General features: G+C 36.7%; 1 protein-coding gene across 1 annotated transcript in view; it reads right to left on the bottom strand.

Moving 5' to 3' along the window:
* LOC128556663 (superoxide dismutase [Cu-Zn]-like) overlaps positions 1 to 18,421 on the bottom strand; it is a 51,282-nt gene extending 32,861 nt beyond the window's left edge. Inside the window, exon 1 of the mRNA XM_053542271.1 lies at positions 18,230 to 18,421. Coding sequence (XP_053398246.1) covers positions 18,230 to 18,301 — 72 coding nt within the window. The 5' untranslated portion in view covers positions 18,302 to 18,421. The remainder of the gene's footprint in view (positions 1 to 18,229) is intronic.

Raw genomic sequence — 18,421 nt, 5'->3', positions numbered from 1 at the left:
GAAGCCTGTACCTTCAAAAATGTGAAAGTAGGTCACTAGGTCAATGTCAAGGTCAAAGTTTTTTTCAGTGCACAAAACTATGCATGTGGTCCAAATTTGAAGGTTGTAGCTACAGAAATGTGAAAGTAGGTCACTAGGTCAAAATCAAGGTCAACTCATGTCAAGGTTCATCTTGCCACTCAAAACCATACATGTGGTCCAAATTTGAATGTTGTAGGTTATTGACAAGAAGTTTTTAAAAGCTTTTCCCTATATATGTCTATATGAACCATGTGACCCCCAGGGCGGGGCCATATTTGACCCTAGGGGGATAATTTTAACAAATTTGGTAGAGAACCACTAGATTTCAACAAGGTAATCATTCTGACCAAATTTCATGAAGATCAGTTGAAAAATACAGCCTCTACCGCATAAACAAGCTAAATGTTGACGGACAGACAGACGACAGACAGACAGATGCCGGACATCGAGTGATCAGAAAAACTCACGGTGAGCTAAAAAGCTATGAGTAAAACTTTAAGCATATTCTAATTCGAAAAGGGGCCATAATTCAGTCAAAATGCTTGATAGAGTTGTCTGCTCCTGTTTACAGACTGGGGTCTTGATGGTAAACAAGTGTGCAAAATATCAAAGCAATATCTCAATGGACTTTGAAAATATTTGGGGTGGTACACAAACTTTAACATTACAATAAGCATATTCTAAGTCGAAAAGGGGCCATAATTCAGTCAAAATACTTGACAGAGTTGCCGTCTCCTTTTTACAGACTTGGGTCATGATGGTAAACAAGTATGCAAAATATCAAAGCAATATCTCAATGGACTTTGAAAATATTTGGCGTGGTACGCAAACTTTAACAGATGTGTGATGCTCACACTCATGCCGGGGCGAATAGGATAGCTCCCCTATTCTTCGAATAGTCGAGCTAAAAAACAAAAAAGTAGGTCAGTATGTCAAGGGACCCCTAATTACTTGGGGTCATCAGGTAATTATAATTAAACAGTATAGGAAATATGATAGATAATTTTTGAAGTATTTTTTCCTATATAACTCATATACAAGTGACCCCCGGGGCGGGGCCTCCTTTCACCCCAGGGGCATAATTTGAACAATCTTGTTAGAGAAACACTAGGCAATGCTACATACCAAATATCAAAGGCTTAAGCCTTTAACTTTCAGACAAGAAGATTTTTAAAAAATTGTCCTATGTAAGTCTATGTAAAACTTGGGGCCCCCTGGGCAGGGCCTTTTTCACCCCAGGGGCATAATTTGAACAATTATGGTAGAGGACCACTAGGCAATGTGACATACCAAATATCAAAAGCCTAGGCCTTGCATTTTCAGGCAAAAAGATTTTTTAAGTTTTTTCCTATATAAGTCTATGTAAAACTTGGGACCCCTGGGTGGGGCCCCTTTCCACCTCAGGGGCATAATTTGAATAATCTTGGTAAAAGACCACTAGGAAATACCACATACCAAATATCAAAAGCCTAGGCCTTGCAGTTTCAGACAAAAAGATTTTTGAAGTTTTTCTTACATAAGTCTATTTAAAACTTGGTACCCACTAGGCGGCATAATTTGAACAATCTTAGTAGACGTGTCAGGACTGTTAGGCAATGCTACATACCAAATATCAAAGGCCTAGGTCTTTTGGTTTCAGACAAGAAGATTTTTTTTAAAAATTCCTATATAAGTCTACATAAACAATGTGACCCCCGGGGCGGGGCCATATTTGACCCTAGGGGGATAATTTGAACAATCTTGGTAGAGGACCACTATATGATGCTACATACCAAATATCAAAGCCCTAGGCCCTGTGGTTTTCGATAAGAAGATTTTTAAAGTTTTTCCTTTCTGTTGCCATTGCAACCAGAGTTCTGTGTGGAATTCAATTCTTTGAACAATTTTGAAAGGGGGCCATCCAAGGAACATTCCTCTGAAGTTTCATCAAAACTGAACTGGTGGTTTAGGAGGAGATATTGTTTAAAGGAAAGTGTGGATGGATGGCCAGACGGCCGACCGCCTGACAGTGAGCGATCACAATAGCTCACCCTGTGCCTTTGGCTCAGGTGAGCTAAAAACCAACAAGAGCTGTTGGAGGACAGCAACGCTCAACTATTCAACAGCTTTGTCAACTGAATAAACAGAGCTCCAGATAAGCTTTTGGTGCAATTGGGTATTTACCCATCACTTTTTGTCTGAATTGGGTATTGGAAATTTGAACTGGGTAAAAATAATATCATTACCCAGCCTTTTTAGAAGTAATTGGGTATTTGCTAAAACCAGTTGGGTATTTTACCAATCTCGCACTAACAATTGAGTATTTTTTGCTTACAGTATACATGGTATATATCATTAAACAGGATTGACTAAGTACCTAAGTACTTTAATAGTGCCCTTCAGTATTTAATACAAAAATGTATTTAAAATTGTAATGAATGTTCCATACTGTTGTTTTCTTTTTCACTTTTAATGCAGTCGGAGATCAGTTCATCCAAAATATCCCGAACGATGTGATCTCCGCAATATGCATTCTCCCAAAAGATGTCATCCAGTATCGGTGACACTACATCGTCACAAACAGATAACTGTCATTGTTGAACAGCAAAATATCCCACTAATTTGTCTGTTTGTGCTGCAACAATGTTTTTTCTGCGACCTCTTTTACATTTTATCGGCGTAAAATTGTTTACAAAGCATCCAAATAACACCGATCAGCAGACTGAATGGTCCTGTGATTTTTTCGATAAATTGCAACCTGTTCTGCGGTAACGTATAACCAGTCAGTCAAATCTAGCGTTAAAGTCTCGTACCCGTTCTAGTAATAAGGAAAATGTGATACGCAAGCAATTTTTTACGAACTGGGTATTAGGAATTTGACTTGCGTTTCAGTATGCACACTGTATGAATTCAATTGGGTTTTCTGCAATTTTATTTGCGTAAATACGTAAATACGCAGCTTATCTGGAGCTCTGGAATAAATGTAGAAATTGAACAAGAGATCACAGAGTGATCTTGGTGCCCACCATTGAGCCATTTTTGAATGTTCCAAATTTAGATCAAGGTCAAAATCAAGGTCAACGTTCATTTCGGTACACAAAACTGTGCATGTGGTCCATGCATGTGGTCAAAATTTGAAGCTGTAGCTTGAGGAATGTGAAAGGAAGTAACTAGATCAATTTCAAGGTCGAAGTTCATTTCTGTACACAAAACTGCATGTACTTCAAATTTGAAGGCTGTAGCTTGAGAAATGTGAAAGTAGGTACTAGGTAAAAATCAAGGTCAAAGTTCATTTCGGAACACAAAACTATCCATGAGGTCTAAATTTGAAGCCTGTACCTTAAAAAATGTGAAAGTAGGTCACTAGGTCAATCTCAAGGTCAAATTTCATTTCGGAACACAAAACTATGCATGTGGTCCAAATTTGAAGCCTGTAGCTTGAGAAATGTGGAAGTAGGTCACTAGGTCAATCTCAAGGTCAAAGTTCATTTCGGAACACAAAACTATGCATGTGGTCCAAATTTGAAGTCTGTACCTTCAAAAATGTGAAAGTAGGTCACTAGGTCAATGTCAAGGTCAAAGTTTATTTCTGTACACAAACCTATGCATGTGGTCCAAATTTGAAGGCAGTAGCTACAGAAATGTGAAAGTAGGTCACTAGGTCAATCTCAAGGTCAAAGTTCATTTCGGTACACAAAACTATGCCTGTGGTCAAAATTTGAAGGCTGTAGCTTGAGAAATGTGAAAGTAGGTCATTAGGTCAAAATCAAGGTCAAATTTCATTTTGCAAACACAAACCTATGCATGAGATCCAAATTAAATGTGAAAGTAGGTCAATAGGTCAGTGTCAAGGTCAAAGTTTATTTCGGTACACAAACCTATGCATGTGGTCCAAATTTGAAGGCTGTAGCTACAGAAATGTGAAAGTAGGTCACTAGGTCAAGATCAAAGTCAACTCATATCAAGGTTCATCTAGCCACTCAAAACTATACATAAGTTCCAAATTTGAATGTTGTAGGTTATGACAAGAAGATTTTTAAAGTTTTTCCCTATACAAGTCATATATAATTAAACCATGTGACCCCCGGGGCGGGGCCATATTTGACCTTAGGGAAATAATTTGGATAATCTTGGTAGAGGACCGCTAGATGATACACATACCAAATATCGAAGTCCTAGGCCCTGTGGTTTTGGACAAGAAGATTTTCAAGGTTTTTCCCTATATAAATCTATGTAAATTATAAAAATAAACAAAGAGCCATAACTCACTCAAAAATTGTTGAACCAGTCTGATTATCAGGGGGACACAACAAGGGTACCATAACATCATTCTGACAAAAGTTTGGTCAAAATCCCCCTAGTAGTTTCTGAGGAGATGCGATAACGAGAATTTGTTAACGGAAGGACAACGGACCACGGACGCAGAGTCGCATCTGATGATGGTGGACTAAAAAGGGGCACAATCTTGTAAAAATGCAAAATATTTACATTTGCCCTATTCTATTCCATTGAAAATTGTGACTTTCATTTCCTATTAACAGCAAAACGAAAAAGGCGAAAGTTACGTCAATGCTGCTTAGTGATAATGGGCTGCTGTTTTGACGACGATTTTAATGTTAAATGCAACAAAATGTGTGCAATTTATAATTTAATCTTGTTTACAAATTGAAAGGAAATATAATTTAAATATAAGAAATGAAATTTTTTTCCGTGTTCATGTGAAATGAAGGACAGAATATGATCGACAAATTAAACATAAATATTTCATTTCTTAAGAAGAGTTATGGTATGAGAGTTATGCATATGGGTGGTTTTCAAAATAATGAAGCAAAAGTGTGACATAGGGGTTGAAAATTCAAACTTATTTGTTAGGGTGGTCACCTATTTTTTATGATAGCAAATACTTCAGATTTAAAGGAAATAACTCTCGGAAAGTGTTGAGAAATGCCAATAAGAAAATATTTCAGCCTTTAATTCGAAAGTTCAGTGAATTTCCCGTAAGATGGGTGATAAATGTTGCAGTGTTTTATGACAAGGAATTATGTATAACAGTAATTTTTTCAACATAAATGATAAGTAATGGGTGTATGTGTATGGTTTGAAACTTATTTACTCAAATGTTTGTGGACACTGGTTTTTAAAATCACAATTTCTGCACAAATCTGACATGAAAATAAAACTTTACCTAGAAAAATTGTTGCTAAATGCAAAATAACTAACATATAATTATTAAACCTATTTTTTTCTCTCACTTTGCATGTTTATAAACCACATGCCAAATTTCAAGAATGTCCAGTAATTCTAATTTCTAGAATTGTCAACTCAAAATTGAGTTATTGTACAGATGCACAGGGGACACATACTAAAAATCAGTGTAATATTCATCCATTATTAGTTTTCTATTCATAAAAGACTAATGGTGATCAACTTTAGTCAAATCCTATTAAAAAATTGATTTATTCCACAAAATAACTACAAAATTGAAAATTTTCACTACAAAACATGAAAATTCAACTGAATGTAATGCTTTAAAAGAAAAAATAAGTGACTTTATACATAACTAATACACTGAAATCATTTAGTTTACATGCAATGCTTATTCATAGTAGACAAATGACGAAATGCCATGCATGATAAAATGGAATAGTAAAATTCATACATACTTTATAATGTTACTAAAAAGGGTGCACAGGGGACAAATTGTATCAAAATATTTATTCATAGAATATGTTCATGGTAAGTAAAATTCTTTTAACTACACAATATTTACTAGTGAACATTAGATATTTAGGTAAATTTAAAGAGCTTAAGAAGCAATAAAATTGATGTATCCACTTTTAAACTTGAAAATTGGCAACTTCAGAAATAAATGCAAACAATGAATTTTAAATTGTCCAGGGTTTCTTATATAATGCTAAATTATCAAGTAATGCCTAAATTTTGCTTTCACACTGTTAAGAATATAGAACTGCCACCACAAATTACAGTAATGCTATGAAAATTGATATATGTCAAAAAAGGGTGCACAGGGGACATCACTTTTGGCTCTGTGAATGTTTAACAGTCAGTAATATGTGAAGTTGAATGCTGCTTTTGTATCTGTTGTAACTCCCTTTCAAGGAAAATAAAGTAAAATCCCATTTTATTTAAAGAATATAAGAAATCTGACACTTAACAACTGAAAAGGTGCACAGGGGACATTTTTAGGTGTATAGACATCCAGCAAGTTTCTGAGAAAGTTGATTTATTAAAGAAAAAAATCATACTGTGTCTTCACAGCTGAAGGGATAAGGATCTTAGAAAAACATTAAGACTTTAGAAAAGTAATAGGGTTATGAAATTGTAGTGTTCAACATTTAAATTTAGTATTTTTTTCACTATTTTTTGTGAAGGGGGTACCATCACAAGATGTGAAATATTGGTAACAATAAGATGTAGGTAATGAAAAGAAGTATTTTATTTAAATGTGCAGAGTTTAAGTTACACGAAAAAGCCAAAGCTGTTACAATAAAGCATGGTTTTAAAAAGTAAGCCACAGTTGAAAACTATACTTCATGTAAAATGTCACACTTTTTTGGGTGCACAGGGGACAAAATTAGCTATATAATTTAATATAACTTTAAAACTGTTTGATTCATTAAGCTGAAATTGCACACATTTATTGACTACATTGATTTGGATATAATTTGCCCCAAAATGCATTCTAAAGCTAAACTGAATTAAAGTAAGGTGAGAGAAAAGAAAAAGCTTCATTATTTTGAAAACCACCCATATAAGCTCATGACAGTGAAGTTTAAATCCATTCCCATTAGTGGGTACTGATATACCACCATCTTACATTTAAAAACTTAACCAAAAATTTGCAGTCAAAAACGGGGCATAATTTTGCAACAATGCAGAGTTATGGAACTTGTGCATTCGTAACAGATCATGACAGTGTGTAAAGTTAAAACTGTTCCAATCCATTTCCATAAATGGGTACTGAGATACCAGCTTACATACAAAAAATGGCCAAAATTTTGTAAAAAAGCAAAAATAGAGTTATGGAACCTGTGCAATGAAGGTCAGTTTATCACAGTGTGTGAAGTTTCAATCTATTCCCACAAGTGAGATACCAGCTTACATACAAAAACTTAACCAAATCAGAATATGGCTGTTTCAAGATAGGAACAGAGATCTTATGGTGATACAAGTTGCGTGCAAGTTTGGTGAAAATCCAATCATAAATGTAACTGCTATTATGCAGACAAGACCAAAATAGCCAATTTCTGGCCCTTTCAGGGGCCATAACTGTAGAACACATGGTGGAATATTGCTGGTTCAATAAAGCATCTGAGATCTTATGGTGATACATGTTGTGTGCAAGTTTGGTTAAAATCAAATCACAAATGAAACCACTATCGTGCAGACATGACTTAAATAGCCAATTTTTGCCCTTTCAGGGACCGTAACTCAAGATGGGATATGGCTGGTATACGGAACCAAGACCTTATGGTGATACAAGTTGTGTGCAATTTTGGTTAAAATCTAATCATAAATAAAACCACTATCATGTAGACAAGAAATAGCTGACAGACGCAGGACGGAGATCAAGTTGTCACAAAAGCTCACCTTGAACCTTAGGCTCAGGTGAGCTAAAATGAAAATGTTAGTTTAAATCTTGACAATATCAGTATTCAGTGTGAAGATGATGTGGTACTTCAGGCGTAACTATTGACAGGGCTCCAGATAAGATGCGTATTAGCGTAAATTATGCTTTGAAATAATGCATATACGCATGTCTGCTAAATTTTTAACATATAAAAACGTACATGAAATTACAGAAACGCATGCAATGACTTTTTACTAGTGTAAACAAAATGTGAATCGTCTGGATGCTTTACCTAACAGAGCACGATCGGCATTCATTCTGCCACATTGAACGTACACAGGCATTGAATGGTACTCTATAAACCTTTAACTTAAAGGTGGATAATCAGATTTTGGCCATGTAACGGATTTGTTCGAAACTTTAGCATCTGATTATTTACACTCATTTATGTTCACTTAACTTAATACAAATTAGATTTTCACTGGAGGTATTTTTAAAATTTCATTTTCCTATCCTGGTTGCCCAACCAAGATAAGAGTTATTTTATCATAAGTATAAATTTGATAAACATACTTTGCCTAAGGAAATGTATAAATATTAGACATATTGTAATATATTTGTAAAATATTTGCATTAAAAATTATGTATTTAGATGGAATTCATTAGAAACGCAAGTTTGAAAAATTATTATTACCTCCCTTTGCCTATCTTGGTTGCGCAACCAAGATAGATTGGAAATAAATGAATTCAGAAGCTACACACAGCTTTTAAACTTGCTTTTTGGTTCAGATTGTTCAATAGTTGATATGTCTATCAAATGCAAATGTAAAACTAGACATTGTATCGAAATAAAAAGAAATACCCAACTTTTTATATACTTTCATATTAAAGGGGAGTAATTACAAAATTTTATAAAAATAATAAAATATACATTTCAAATAGGAATCTAACTCTATGTAATCGGTCTTTTTGTTCCTTAAATAATTTTCTACCAGAATATACAAAAAGTAAAAAATGTCATTAAATGTTGTTTAAATGTGACTGACAACCTTTAAACTATATTATACACTCAATTCGTGCGTAAATCAAATTGTTGGGAATTAATATTGATGGTAAGGTAGTGTATTTTAAAGCGGTGTTGATTTAAAATATCAACTTCCAGTGTGGAGTAAACAACAACATGTCTCTTTCAAACAATGTATTAAGTGAACAAATGTGCTATGCATTCTTTAAACCAACAAAAAATGATTCCCAAAACATTGTTAAAGGTATATTGAATAATCTATTGGATTTGGCAGTGAGTGTGAAGCTAAAGCAAACCAGTGGAGAAAAAGAAGCAAAAACTTGAATGCTGAATTGAAACTGAACCTGCAAAAAAATTCATGGGTGTTACACCCAATAAATATGTTATAAAACTAATTTCTTTTTTTTTTTTCTCATTTAAAAATTTTCAGGAGTAAAAATACTTCTAGTTAATTTCAGACTTTACCATTTTACTCATTCGCAAGAATTATGATGAGTAAATACTCTTAGGCCAAAAAAATTATCTGCAGCCCTGTATTGACTAAGCTTAATTTGATGCACATGTTTGCAACGTCTGTAAAAAGCCTTCAAGGCAGATAAATGTCCTAAAAAGAAATGGAAAGTACTTAAGCCGATAGGGGAAATTAAGCATTTATCACTCATTCATTTTATCAATTTTAACTACTGTCCCCCTTACTTGGCACTTTTGTGGAGAGGTCAACACCTAAAAGATTGAAAAGAGTCAGGAAAGAGCACTCCGTTTTATTTAGTGATTAGTAGCAACCACAGATAATCCAATAATCCCTTTAGAATACACAGTAAATTCACGGGCGATTGTCTTTAATAAAATATATAATATATGATTACACTTCCGAGTATAATACATTGAATGCCCTCCTTAAAAAATAGAAGAATGAGGACCATAGCTCTTGTAGTCTTTAAAATCACAAACAAACAAGGGCCAACTTATTTACATGATTTTATCAATATTACAAGAGGGCCATGAAAGCCCTATATCAATCACCTGAGTTTTGTTGCTTGCTTGAACAAATTTCTTTGCTTAAGCTTCAAAAACAAAACAAGAGGGCCATGAAGGCCCTGTATCGCTCACCTGACCTATTGACCTAAAGATCATCAAGATTAACATTCTGACCAAGTTTCATTAAGATATGGTCATAAATGTTGTCTCTAAAGTGTTAACTAGCTTTTCCTCTGATTTGACCCGGCGACCTAGTTTTTGACCCCACAGGACCCAGATTCGAACTTGACCTAAAGATAATCAAGATTAGAATTCTGACTAAGTTTCATGATGAAGTCATAAATGTGGCCTCTAAAGTGTTAACAATCTTTTCCTTTGATTTGACCTAGTAACCTAGTTTTTGACCTCACCTGACCCAGATTAAAACTTGACCTACAGATCATCAAGATTAACATTCTGACCAAGTTTCATTAAGATATGGTCATAAATGTGGCCTCTACAGTTTTAACTAGCTTTTCCTTTGATTTGACCTGGTGACCTAGTTTTTGATCCTACATTTTTGGCCAAAATTGTGACCTCTAGAGTGATAACAGTCAAACTGTTGATGACGGACGGACTGACGGACGACGACTGACACAGGGCGATCACAAAAGCTCACCGAGCACTTCGTGCTCAGGTGAGCTAAAAAAAACTGGGCGAGTTGGTCATGGTAGAGATTATTCAAAATAACTACTGAAATTCATTAAAAATGGTACAGGTGGTCCAAATCTCTTTCCTGTACCTTCAAAAGCAAGAAAGTAGGTCAGCAGGTCAGTGTTAAGAATATTAAAGATGAGTGAAATCTGTATCAAACATTATACATGTGGTGCAAATTTCTTTGCTGTAGCTTTAGAAACAAGAAAGTAAGTCAGAGTTAAGAATATTAAAGATGAGTATTGAAATCTGTATCAAAAGTTATAAAGTGGTCCAAACTGTGTCACTCACCTGAAGAAAGTAGGTCAGTAGGTCACATTCATGGTCACTGAAGTCAGTTTTAAGATCGGTGTGCAAAACTGTACATGTCATCCAAATTTGAAGGCCGCATCTTAAAAAGCAAATAAGTGGGTCACATTCCACATGACCCAGATTCAAACTTGACCTAAAGATCATCAAGGGTAACATTCTGACCAAGTTTCATAGAGATACAGTCATAAATGTGGCCTCTAGAATGTTAACTAGCTTTTCCTTTGATTTGAACTGGTGACCTAGTTTTTGACCCTACCTGACCAAGATTTGAACTTGACCTAAAGATCATCAAGATAACCATTCTGACCAAGTTTCATTATGGTATGGTCATAAATGTGGCCTCTAGAGTGTTAACTAGCTTTTCTTTGATTTGACCTTGTGATCTAGGTGTTGACCCCACCTGACCCAGATTTGAACTTGACCTAAAGATCATCAAGGTTAACATTCTGACCAAGTTTCATAGAGATATTATCATAAATGTGGCCTGTAGAGTGTAAACAAGCTTTATATTTGATTTGACCTGGTGACCTAGTTTTTGACCCCACCTGACTCAGATTTAAACTTGACCTAAAGATCATCAAGATTAACATTCTGACAAAGTTTCATTAAGATATGGTTATGAATGTGGCCTCTGGCCTTTGATTTGACCTGGTGACCTAGTTTTTTACCCCACCTGACCCAGATTCAAACTTGACCAAAAGATCATCAAGATTTATGTGGCCTCTAGAGTGTTAACTAGCTTTTCCTTTGATTTGACCTGGTGACCTAGTTTTTGACCCCACTTGACCCAGATTTGATCTTGACCTAAAGATCATCAAGGTTAACATTCTGACTAAGTTTCATTAAGCTACAATCATAAATGTGGCCTCTTGAGTGCTAACAAGCTTTACCTTTGATTTGACCTGGTGACCTAGTTTCTGATTCCACTTGACCTAGATTTGAACTTCACCTAAAGATCATCAAGATTATCATTCTGACCAAGTTTCATACAGATACTATCATAAATGTGGCCTCTAGAATGTTAACAATCTTTACATTTGATTTGACCTGGTGACCTAGTTTTTGACCCCACCTGACCTAGGTTCGAATCTGATCTAAAGATCATCAAGGTTAACATTCTGACCAGGTTTCATTAAGAGATAGTCATAAATGTAGCCTCTAAAGTGTTAACAAGCTTTACCTTTGATATGATCTGGTGACCTAGTTTCTGACTCCACTTGACCTAGATTTGAATTTGACCTAAAGATTATCAAGATTAACATTCTGACCAAGTTTCATGAAGATACAGTCATAAATGTAGCCTCTAGAGTGTTAACAAGCTTTTCCTTTGATTTGACCTGATGACCTAGTTTCTGATCCCACCTGACCTAGGTTCGAACTTGATCTAAAGATCATCAAGATTAACATTCTGACCAAGTTTCATGAAGATATAGTCAAAAATGTGGCCTCGAGAGAGTTAACAAGCTTTTCCTTTGATTTGACCCAGTGACCTAGTTTTTGACCCCAGATGACCCAATATCGAACTCGTCCAAGATCTTATTGAGAGTAACATTCTGACCAAGTTTCATTGACACTGGGCCAAAATTGTGACCTCTAGACTAGTGTTAACAGTCAAATTGTTGATGACGACAGATGACGGACACAGTGCGATCACAAAAGCTCACCTTTGCAGGTGAGCTAAAAATAGGGGGTGGAGCCAGCCAAACAAGAGCTGTCACAGGAGACAGCGCGCTCGACTATTTCGATGCTGGATAGTGAAACTGGGTACATCTGTGGAAACTAGAGCTGTCACTTGAGTGTTTAATGACTCCAATTGTGGATGAAGATATTGCACAATAGCCTGAGTCTATGTCAAAAATATCAACTTAAGGTAATAAGAGAGGTAAAGATAAAATGTATCAAAACACTATATAATTATATCCTAAGCAAAAAGGGGCATAATTCATTAAATATTGGTGCCAGAGTTATGCAGCTTGTGTCATACAGTGTGGGTGATGATGTTGAACAACTATTTTAAGTTTGAATCAAATCCATTCTGTAATAACAGAGACAGAGTGAAAGTGCATCAAAACTTTAACCTAAAATTCTAAGTAAAAAGGGGGAATAATTACTGAAAAATTGGTGCCAGAGTTATGTAGCTTGCATCATATGGTGTGGGTGATGATGTTGAACAAATATTTTAAGTTTGAATCAAATCCATTCAGTAATAACAGAGACAGAGTGAAAGTGCATCAAAACTTTAACCTAAAATTCTAAGTAAAAAGGGGAAATAATTCATGAAAAATTGATCCCAGAGTTATGCACCTTGTGTCATATGATAAGGGTAATGATGTTGAACAATTGTCTAAGTTTGAATCAAATCCATTCAGTAATAACAGAGACAGAGTGAAAGTGCATAAAACTTTAACCTAAAATTCTAGGTAAAAAGGGGAATAATTCATGAAAAATTGTGCTAGAGTTATGCATCTTGTGTCATATGATGTGGGTGATGATGCTGAACAACTATCTTAAGTTTAAATCAAATCCATTCAGTAATAACAGAGGTAGAGTGAAAGTGCACCAAAACTTTAACCTGAAATTCTAAGTAAAAAGGGGGAATAATTCATGAAAAAAGTGGTGCCAGAGTTATGCACCTTGTGTCATATGATGTGGGTTATGATGTTGAACAACTATTTTAAGTTTGAATCAAATCCATTCAGTAATAACAGAGATAGAGTGAAAGTGCACCAAAACTTTAACCTGAAAATCTAAGTAAAAAGGGGGAATAATTCATGAAAAAATGGTGCCAGAGTTATGCACCTTGTGTCATATGATGTGGGTGATGATGTTGAACAACTATTTTAAGTTTGAATCAAATCCATTCAGTAATAACAGAGATAGAGTGAAAGTGCACCAAAACTTTAACCTGAAAATCTAAGTGAAAAGGGGGGATAATTCATGAAAATATGGTGCCAGAGTTATGCACCTTATGTCAGATGATGTGGAAGATGATGATGAATAAGTATTTCAAGTTTGAATCAAATCCATCAAGTAATTACAGAGGTAAGTTGAAAAAAGAGAAAGTGCACCAAAACTTTAACCAAGGTGGGGACGCGGAAAGACGCCGACGCCGATGCCGACGCCGGGGCGAGTAGGATAGCTCTCCTTATACTTCGTATAGTCGAGCTAAAAATAAGAGGTGCGCAAGTTTATATCATGATAAAGACTCATGCAAGTTTTCATCAATTTATATCAAATACTTTTTGAGCTAGGCGCATCACAAGGTGAAAATGTGCATTTTTGACTATTTCAGGGGCAATAACTCTGGAAATAGGGTCGGAGGCAGAGGCAGACGAAAAATAGGAGGTGCGCAAGTTCATATCATGATAAAGACTCATGCAAGGTTTAATCAATTTATATGAAATACTTTTTGAGCTAGGCGCGTCACAAGGTGAAAATGTGCATTTTTGACTCTGGAAACAGTGGGTGGAGCCAGATGAACAAGAGCTCGTAGAACACAAAATGCCCCCCTTGATGCCTTCAGTAATTGCACAAGGAACAGAAATTATTTGCTCACTGTAAAAAAAAAAGTTCTACTGTTCTGGTTCAATGTGACCTTGACCTTTGACCTATTGACCTCAAAATCAATAGGGGTCATCTGTTGGTCATGAACAACCTCCCTATTAAGTTTCGCGATCCTAGGCCCAAGCGTTCTTGAATTATCATCCGGAAACAGATTGGTCTTCATACCGACCGACTGCCCGACATCTGCAGAACAATATACCCCTCCTTCTTTGAAGGGGGCATAAAAACAGGAGGTGCACAAGTTCATATCATGCTTAAGACTCATGCAAGGTTTCATGAATCTATATCAAATACTTTGAGCTAGGCACGTCACAAGGTGAAAATGTGCATTTTTGACTATTTCAGGGGCCATAACTCTGGAAATAGGGGGCAAACCTAGACGAAAAATTGAAGGTGCGCAAGTTCATATCATGATAAAGACTCATGCAAGGTTTCATCAATTTATATAAAATATTTTTTTAGCTAGGTGTGTCAGGAACTTCGGACGGACGGATGCACATACACTGACCCACCAAAAGTGACGACTATATCGAGCTCACTGCAAGTGGGCTCAACAAAAACCAAGATCTTTGCGGTCACATTTTCAATAAATGCAGAAATATTTTGCGATAAACCGTCACTTGTGAGAAACATTGTTGCATAAGACAAATTCATATATGGTCCAAAATGTGCACCCCTGCACAAATGTGTCCATTTGTAACCATACTATATGCATTTGGTTACTAGGGTAACTTACTCTATTGCTTTGGTTACTTAATCTTCCAGCGTCAGTGTTGTAAGTGATCAGACAGGTTTCCATTTTTGACCCACTACATACCTTTGGTTACTAGGGTTACTTACTGTATGACTTTGGTTACTGCTGTTTGTATTACATTGAATACTGAACTTTTATCATCGGTTTCATTATGTATAAACGTATGCATAAAGTTTTCAAAGAAATTAATCAGCAGCGTTTACACATATCTAGACAAATTTTGTAATGACTTATCGCAGAAATTCGCAACATGTACTGAAACTGAAACTTCATAGATCTCCATTCTGTGTAATTGTCTTTTGCCTCAAAAACCTTTGGATTGGATAATAACTGTTTCATATTCGATATTCTACATCTACATCGTACGAAACTCTGTCATCGGTTTGAACATTATGTTTCGGCTAGTGGCAAGAAAAAGTGAAAACGCAATTAAGGTAAACAGTATAGATATAAAAGAATAGGCAGAAATAAGCATGTTCAAAGTAAGAGAATATAAGAGATAGTCCCAAGACTGCATCGGTTCCTCAGCGACAGACCAACCAAGCTAGCGTAGTGCCTAATGGGAATTCACCAACCGGTACAGCTGACCATCCTAGGTTCTTCGAACAGTCTGGGCTGATAGCTGCATCTAGATGGTAATCTTGGTAAGCTCCTGCTTGAAGTGTACCAAGTCAGGAGCCTTGGCTACTGTTGCCGGTAAAGAATTCCAAGTAAGTACAGTCCTTGGAAAGAAACTGTACTTATAAGTGTTGGTTTTCGATGGTAGTTGCCGCAGTTTCATTGCATGTTGACACCTTGTAGGCAGAGGCGTCTATATCGTCTGTGTCCCGGCTCTGTATAGTAAATTTGACTGCGCAACATCAAGCTGGGATCAATTCTTGAATTCCTTGGACAAGCTATTTGTGTTGAAAACGCTCAGAGTAAGTTGTCTTTAGTTTTTCTGAGCATTGATAGAATATGCGAGTTTTTTAAACATGTTATAATGGTAACAGAAGTTGTTGTATGACCGAGACATGTGCTCAAATAAGACAGGCATGAAAAATCGCTATTTTAATTAAGTTAAATAAGTAAGTTTACAACATCATTTATCCTAGAACCGGAGGCTAGGACTACGGTACCGTAATCTATCTATCTAATTATACTGCAGCACTCCTCTCTGCGAGTATTATGTGCAGCTGCGCGCCTGTACAAGTTAAAAGTAGATTGGATAGGAGGATAAAAGTAATACACGGTGTGTATTGCAGTATAAATACAGTTGATAGTGTTAAAAACAAGAAGGATTTACAGATAGAAGCAGTTTAAGAACAGGTCTATCATGTTAAGCATTGTGTACAAGTTTGGTCACACCCTGCTTAAACTGATTCAGGGTGGGGGCTTGCACAAGTTGTACTGGAAGGGCATTCCAAAGTACTATGGTGGCTGGGAAGAAAGAGTACTTATAGTAATTACAGGGAGTGAGGATCTGGGTATAGGAGTGGGGATGCATATGTCTAGTTAGACGGGATGGGGGGCTGACATGGGGGGGGGAGTGGCACAGCAACCAAACCATTCACTATCTTGTAGAACATAAGGAGGCGTGAATCAGATCTCCTATCTTCAAGGGTACGCCATCTCAGCTGACATCCGCTGAATCATTTCGATCTGGTGGATGTTTTGTTGGGTGTAAGGGTTCCAAAACACAGCTAGCATATTCTAGCTGTGGCCTGACTAGTGATTTATAAGCTACTTCTCGAACTTTTGGGTTCTTGCATGGGATGTTTCGTTTAATGAAGTTTAGTGTTCGGGTAGCTTTGGACGCGACTAAATTGATGTGTTTATTCCAATTTAGATCTGAGGATATAGTGACCCCAAGGTACTTCGCATCAGGAACTGTTTCCAAGACTTGGCCATGGAGTGTGTACTTTGATTTACAAGGGTTTCTTGACCTTGTTATGTTCATAACAGTGCATTTTGAGGTGTTAAACTCCATGTCACACTTACTTTCCCATATCTGTAACCTATTTAGGTCTTGCTGAAGGATGGTTTCTTGGGCAGGACTATTTACAGTTAAGTAGACAGCAGTGTCATCGGCGAATAACCGAACCTGTGAAATCAGATTTTCAGGCAGGTCATTAATGTAAAGTAAGAATAGAAGGGGGCCTAGGACGGAGCCCTGTGGGACTCCGGACGTTACTGGAACTTCTTCTGATGTTTCACCATTCACAAGGACAGACTGGCGCCTGCCAATCAAAAAAGACTTGACCCATTGCAACGTGGTGCCCTGAACGCCATGTTGATGAAGTTTATACTGAAGTTTTAGATGGTTAACCTTATCAAATGCTTTAGAGAAGTCCAGAAGGATCAGGTCCGTCTGGTGGCCTTGAATTAAGTTCCGGGATAGATCTTCTACAAGTTCGAGTAACTGCGTTTCGCATGACCTTTTCTCTCTGAACCCATGCTGTAGGTCATAGAGGACATTGTTAACCTGGAAGTGCTTGGTAATATTAGAGGCTATGATGTGTTCCAGTAACTTACAGAGGATGCAAGTTAGGGATATAGGCCCGTAATTTGCAGGATTGCTTTTGTCACCCTTCTTAAATAAAGGAGTGACATTGGCCTTGGTCCAGTCAGCTGGGATAGTGCCCGTGTCAAGGGACCTTTGAAAGAGCTTAGTGACTAGTGGTGAGATTTGTTCACTAAGATTTTTAAGAAGGATCGGCTTTAGACCATCGGGACCACATGCTTTATCTATTTTTAGGGACGAAAGGAGTTTCTGAACACCATTTATGCCTATAGTGACCTTTGGCATTTTGGGATAATTTGGTTGGTAATCAGTTGGTATGGAGAGAAGAGACTGCACTTTCATTTTACAGAGCTGGCCCAGTTTGAGAGGTGACATTGGGGTGAACACAGACTGGAACTGACGATTGAGGATATTGGCCTTCTTTTATCATCCGTATGAATTTGACCGTTTTCTAGGAGTGGGGAAATGCCTTGGGAGTCTTGCTTGGCATTTTTGGCAAGGGAGAAAAGTTTCTAATGAGAGAAATTTTGACCTGTTTGTGGGTTATCCGGATCATCTTGACATTCTAGGACATAATCTAGCTAATCGTAGCCACTGCCATTTTTTAAACATATTGAAATGGTAACAGAAGTTGTTGTATGGTCGAGACATGTGCTCAGTTTGATTTAAAAAGCGAAAATATATTGGCTGAAGGTTGACAGGGGCGGATTAGGAGGAGGTGCTGACCCCCAGGTGTCTGTGACTACGACTGTGTTTCGGAAATTATATCGATACCCCACCCACAAAGATCAAGTCAAACTATAGCTGTACCTCCTGGGATAGCGTAATGACACCCTCAACTTTACCGTCTCCCTTCAATACACAAACAGCTTTGACTGTCATTTTCAGGTTATTGAGAACTGTCACGCCTGAAATAAACGGGTACAGGTTGTTTCTGTTTCGGTTCTGTTAGGTAACCCGGTGACTTGTTTTTGCACACGGCTCAAATGTGTTTGTTATTTT

This window comes from Mercenaria mercenaria, chromosome 4, assembly GCF_021730395.1.
Source record: "Mercenaria mercenaria strain notata chromosome 4, MADL_Memer_1, whole genome shotgun sequence".
Classification (NCBI taxonomy): domain Eukaryota; kingdom Metazoa; phylum Mollusca; class Bivalvia; order Venerida; family Veneridae; genus Mercenaria; species Mercenaria mercenaria.
This window is presented reverse-complemented; position numbering and strand designations above follow the sequence as displayed.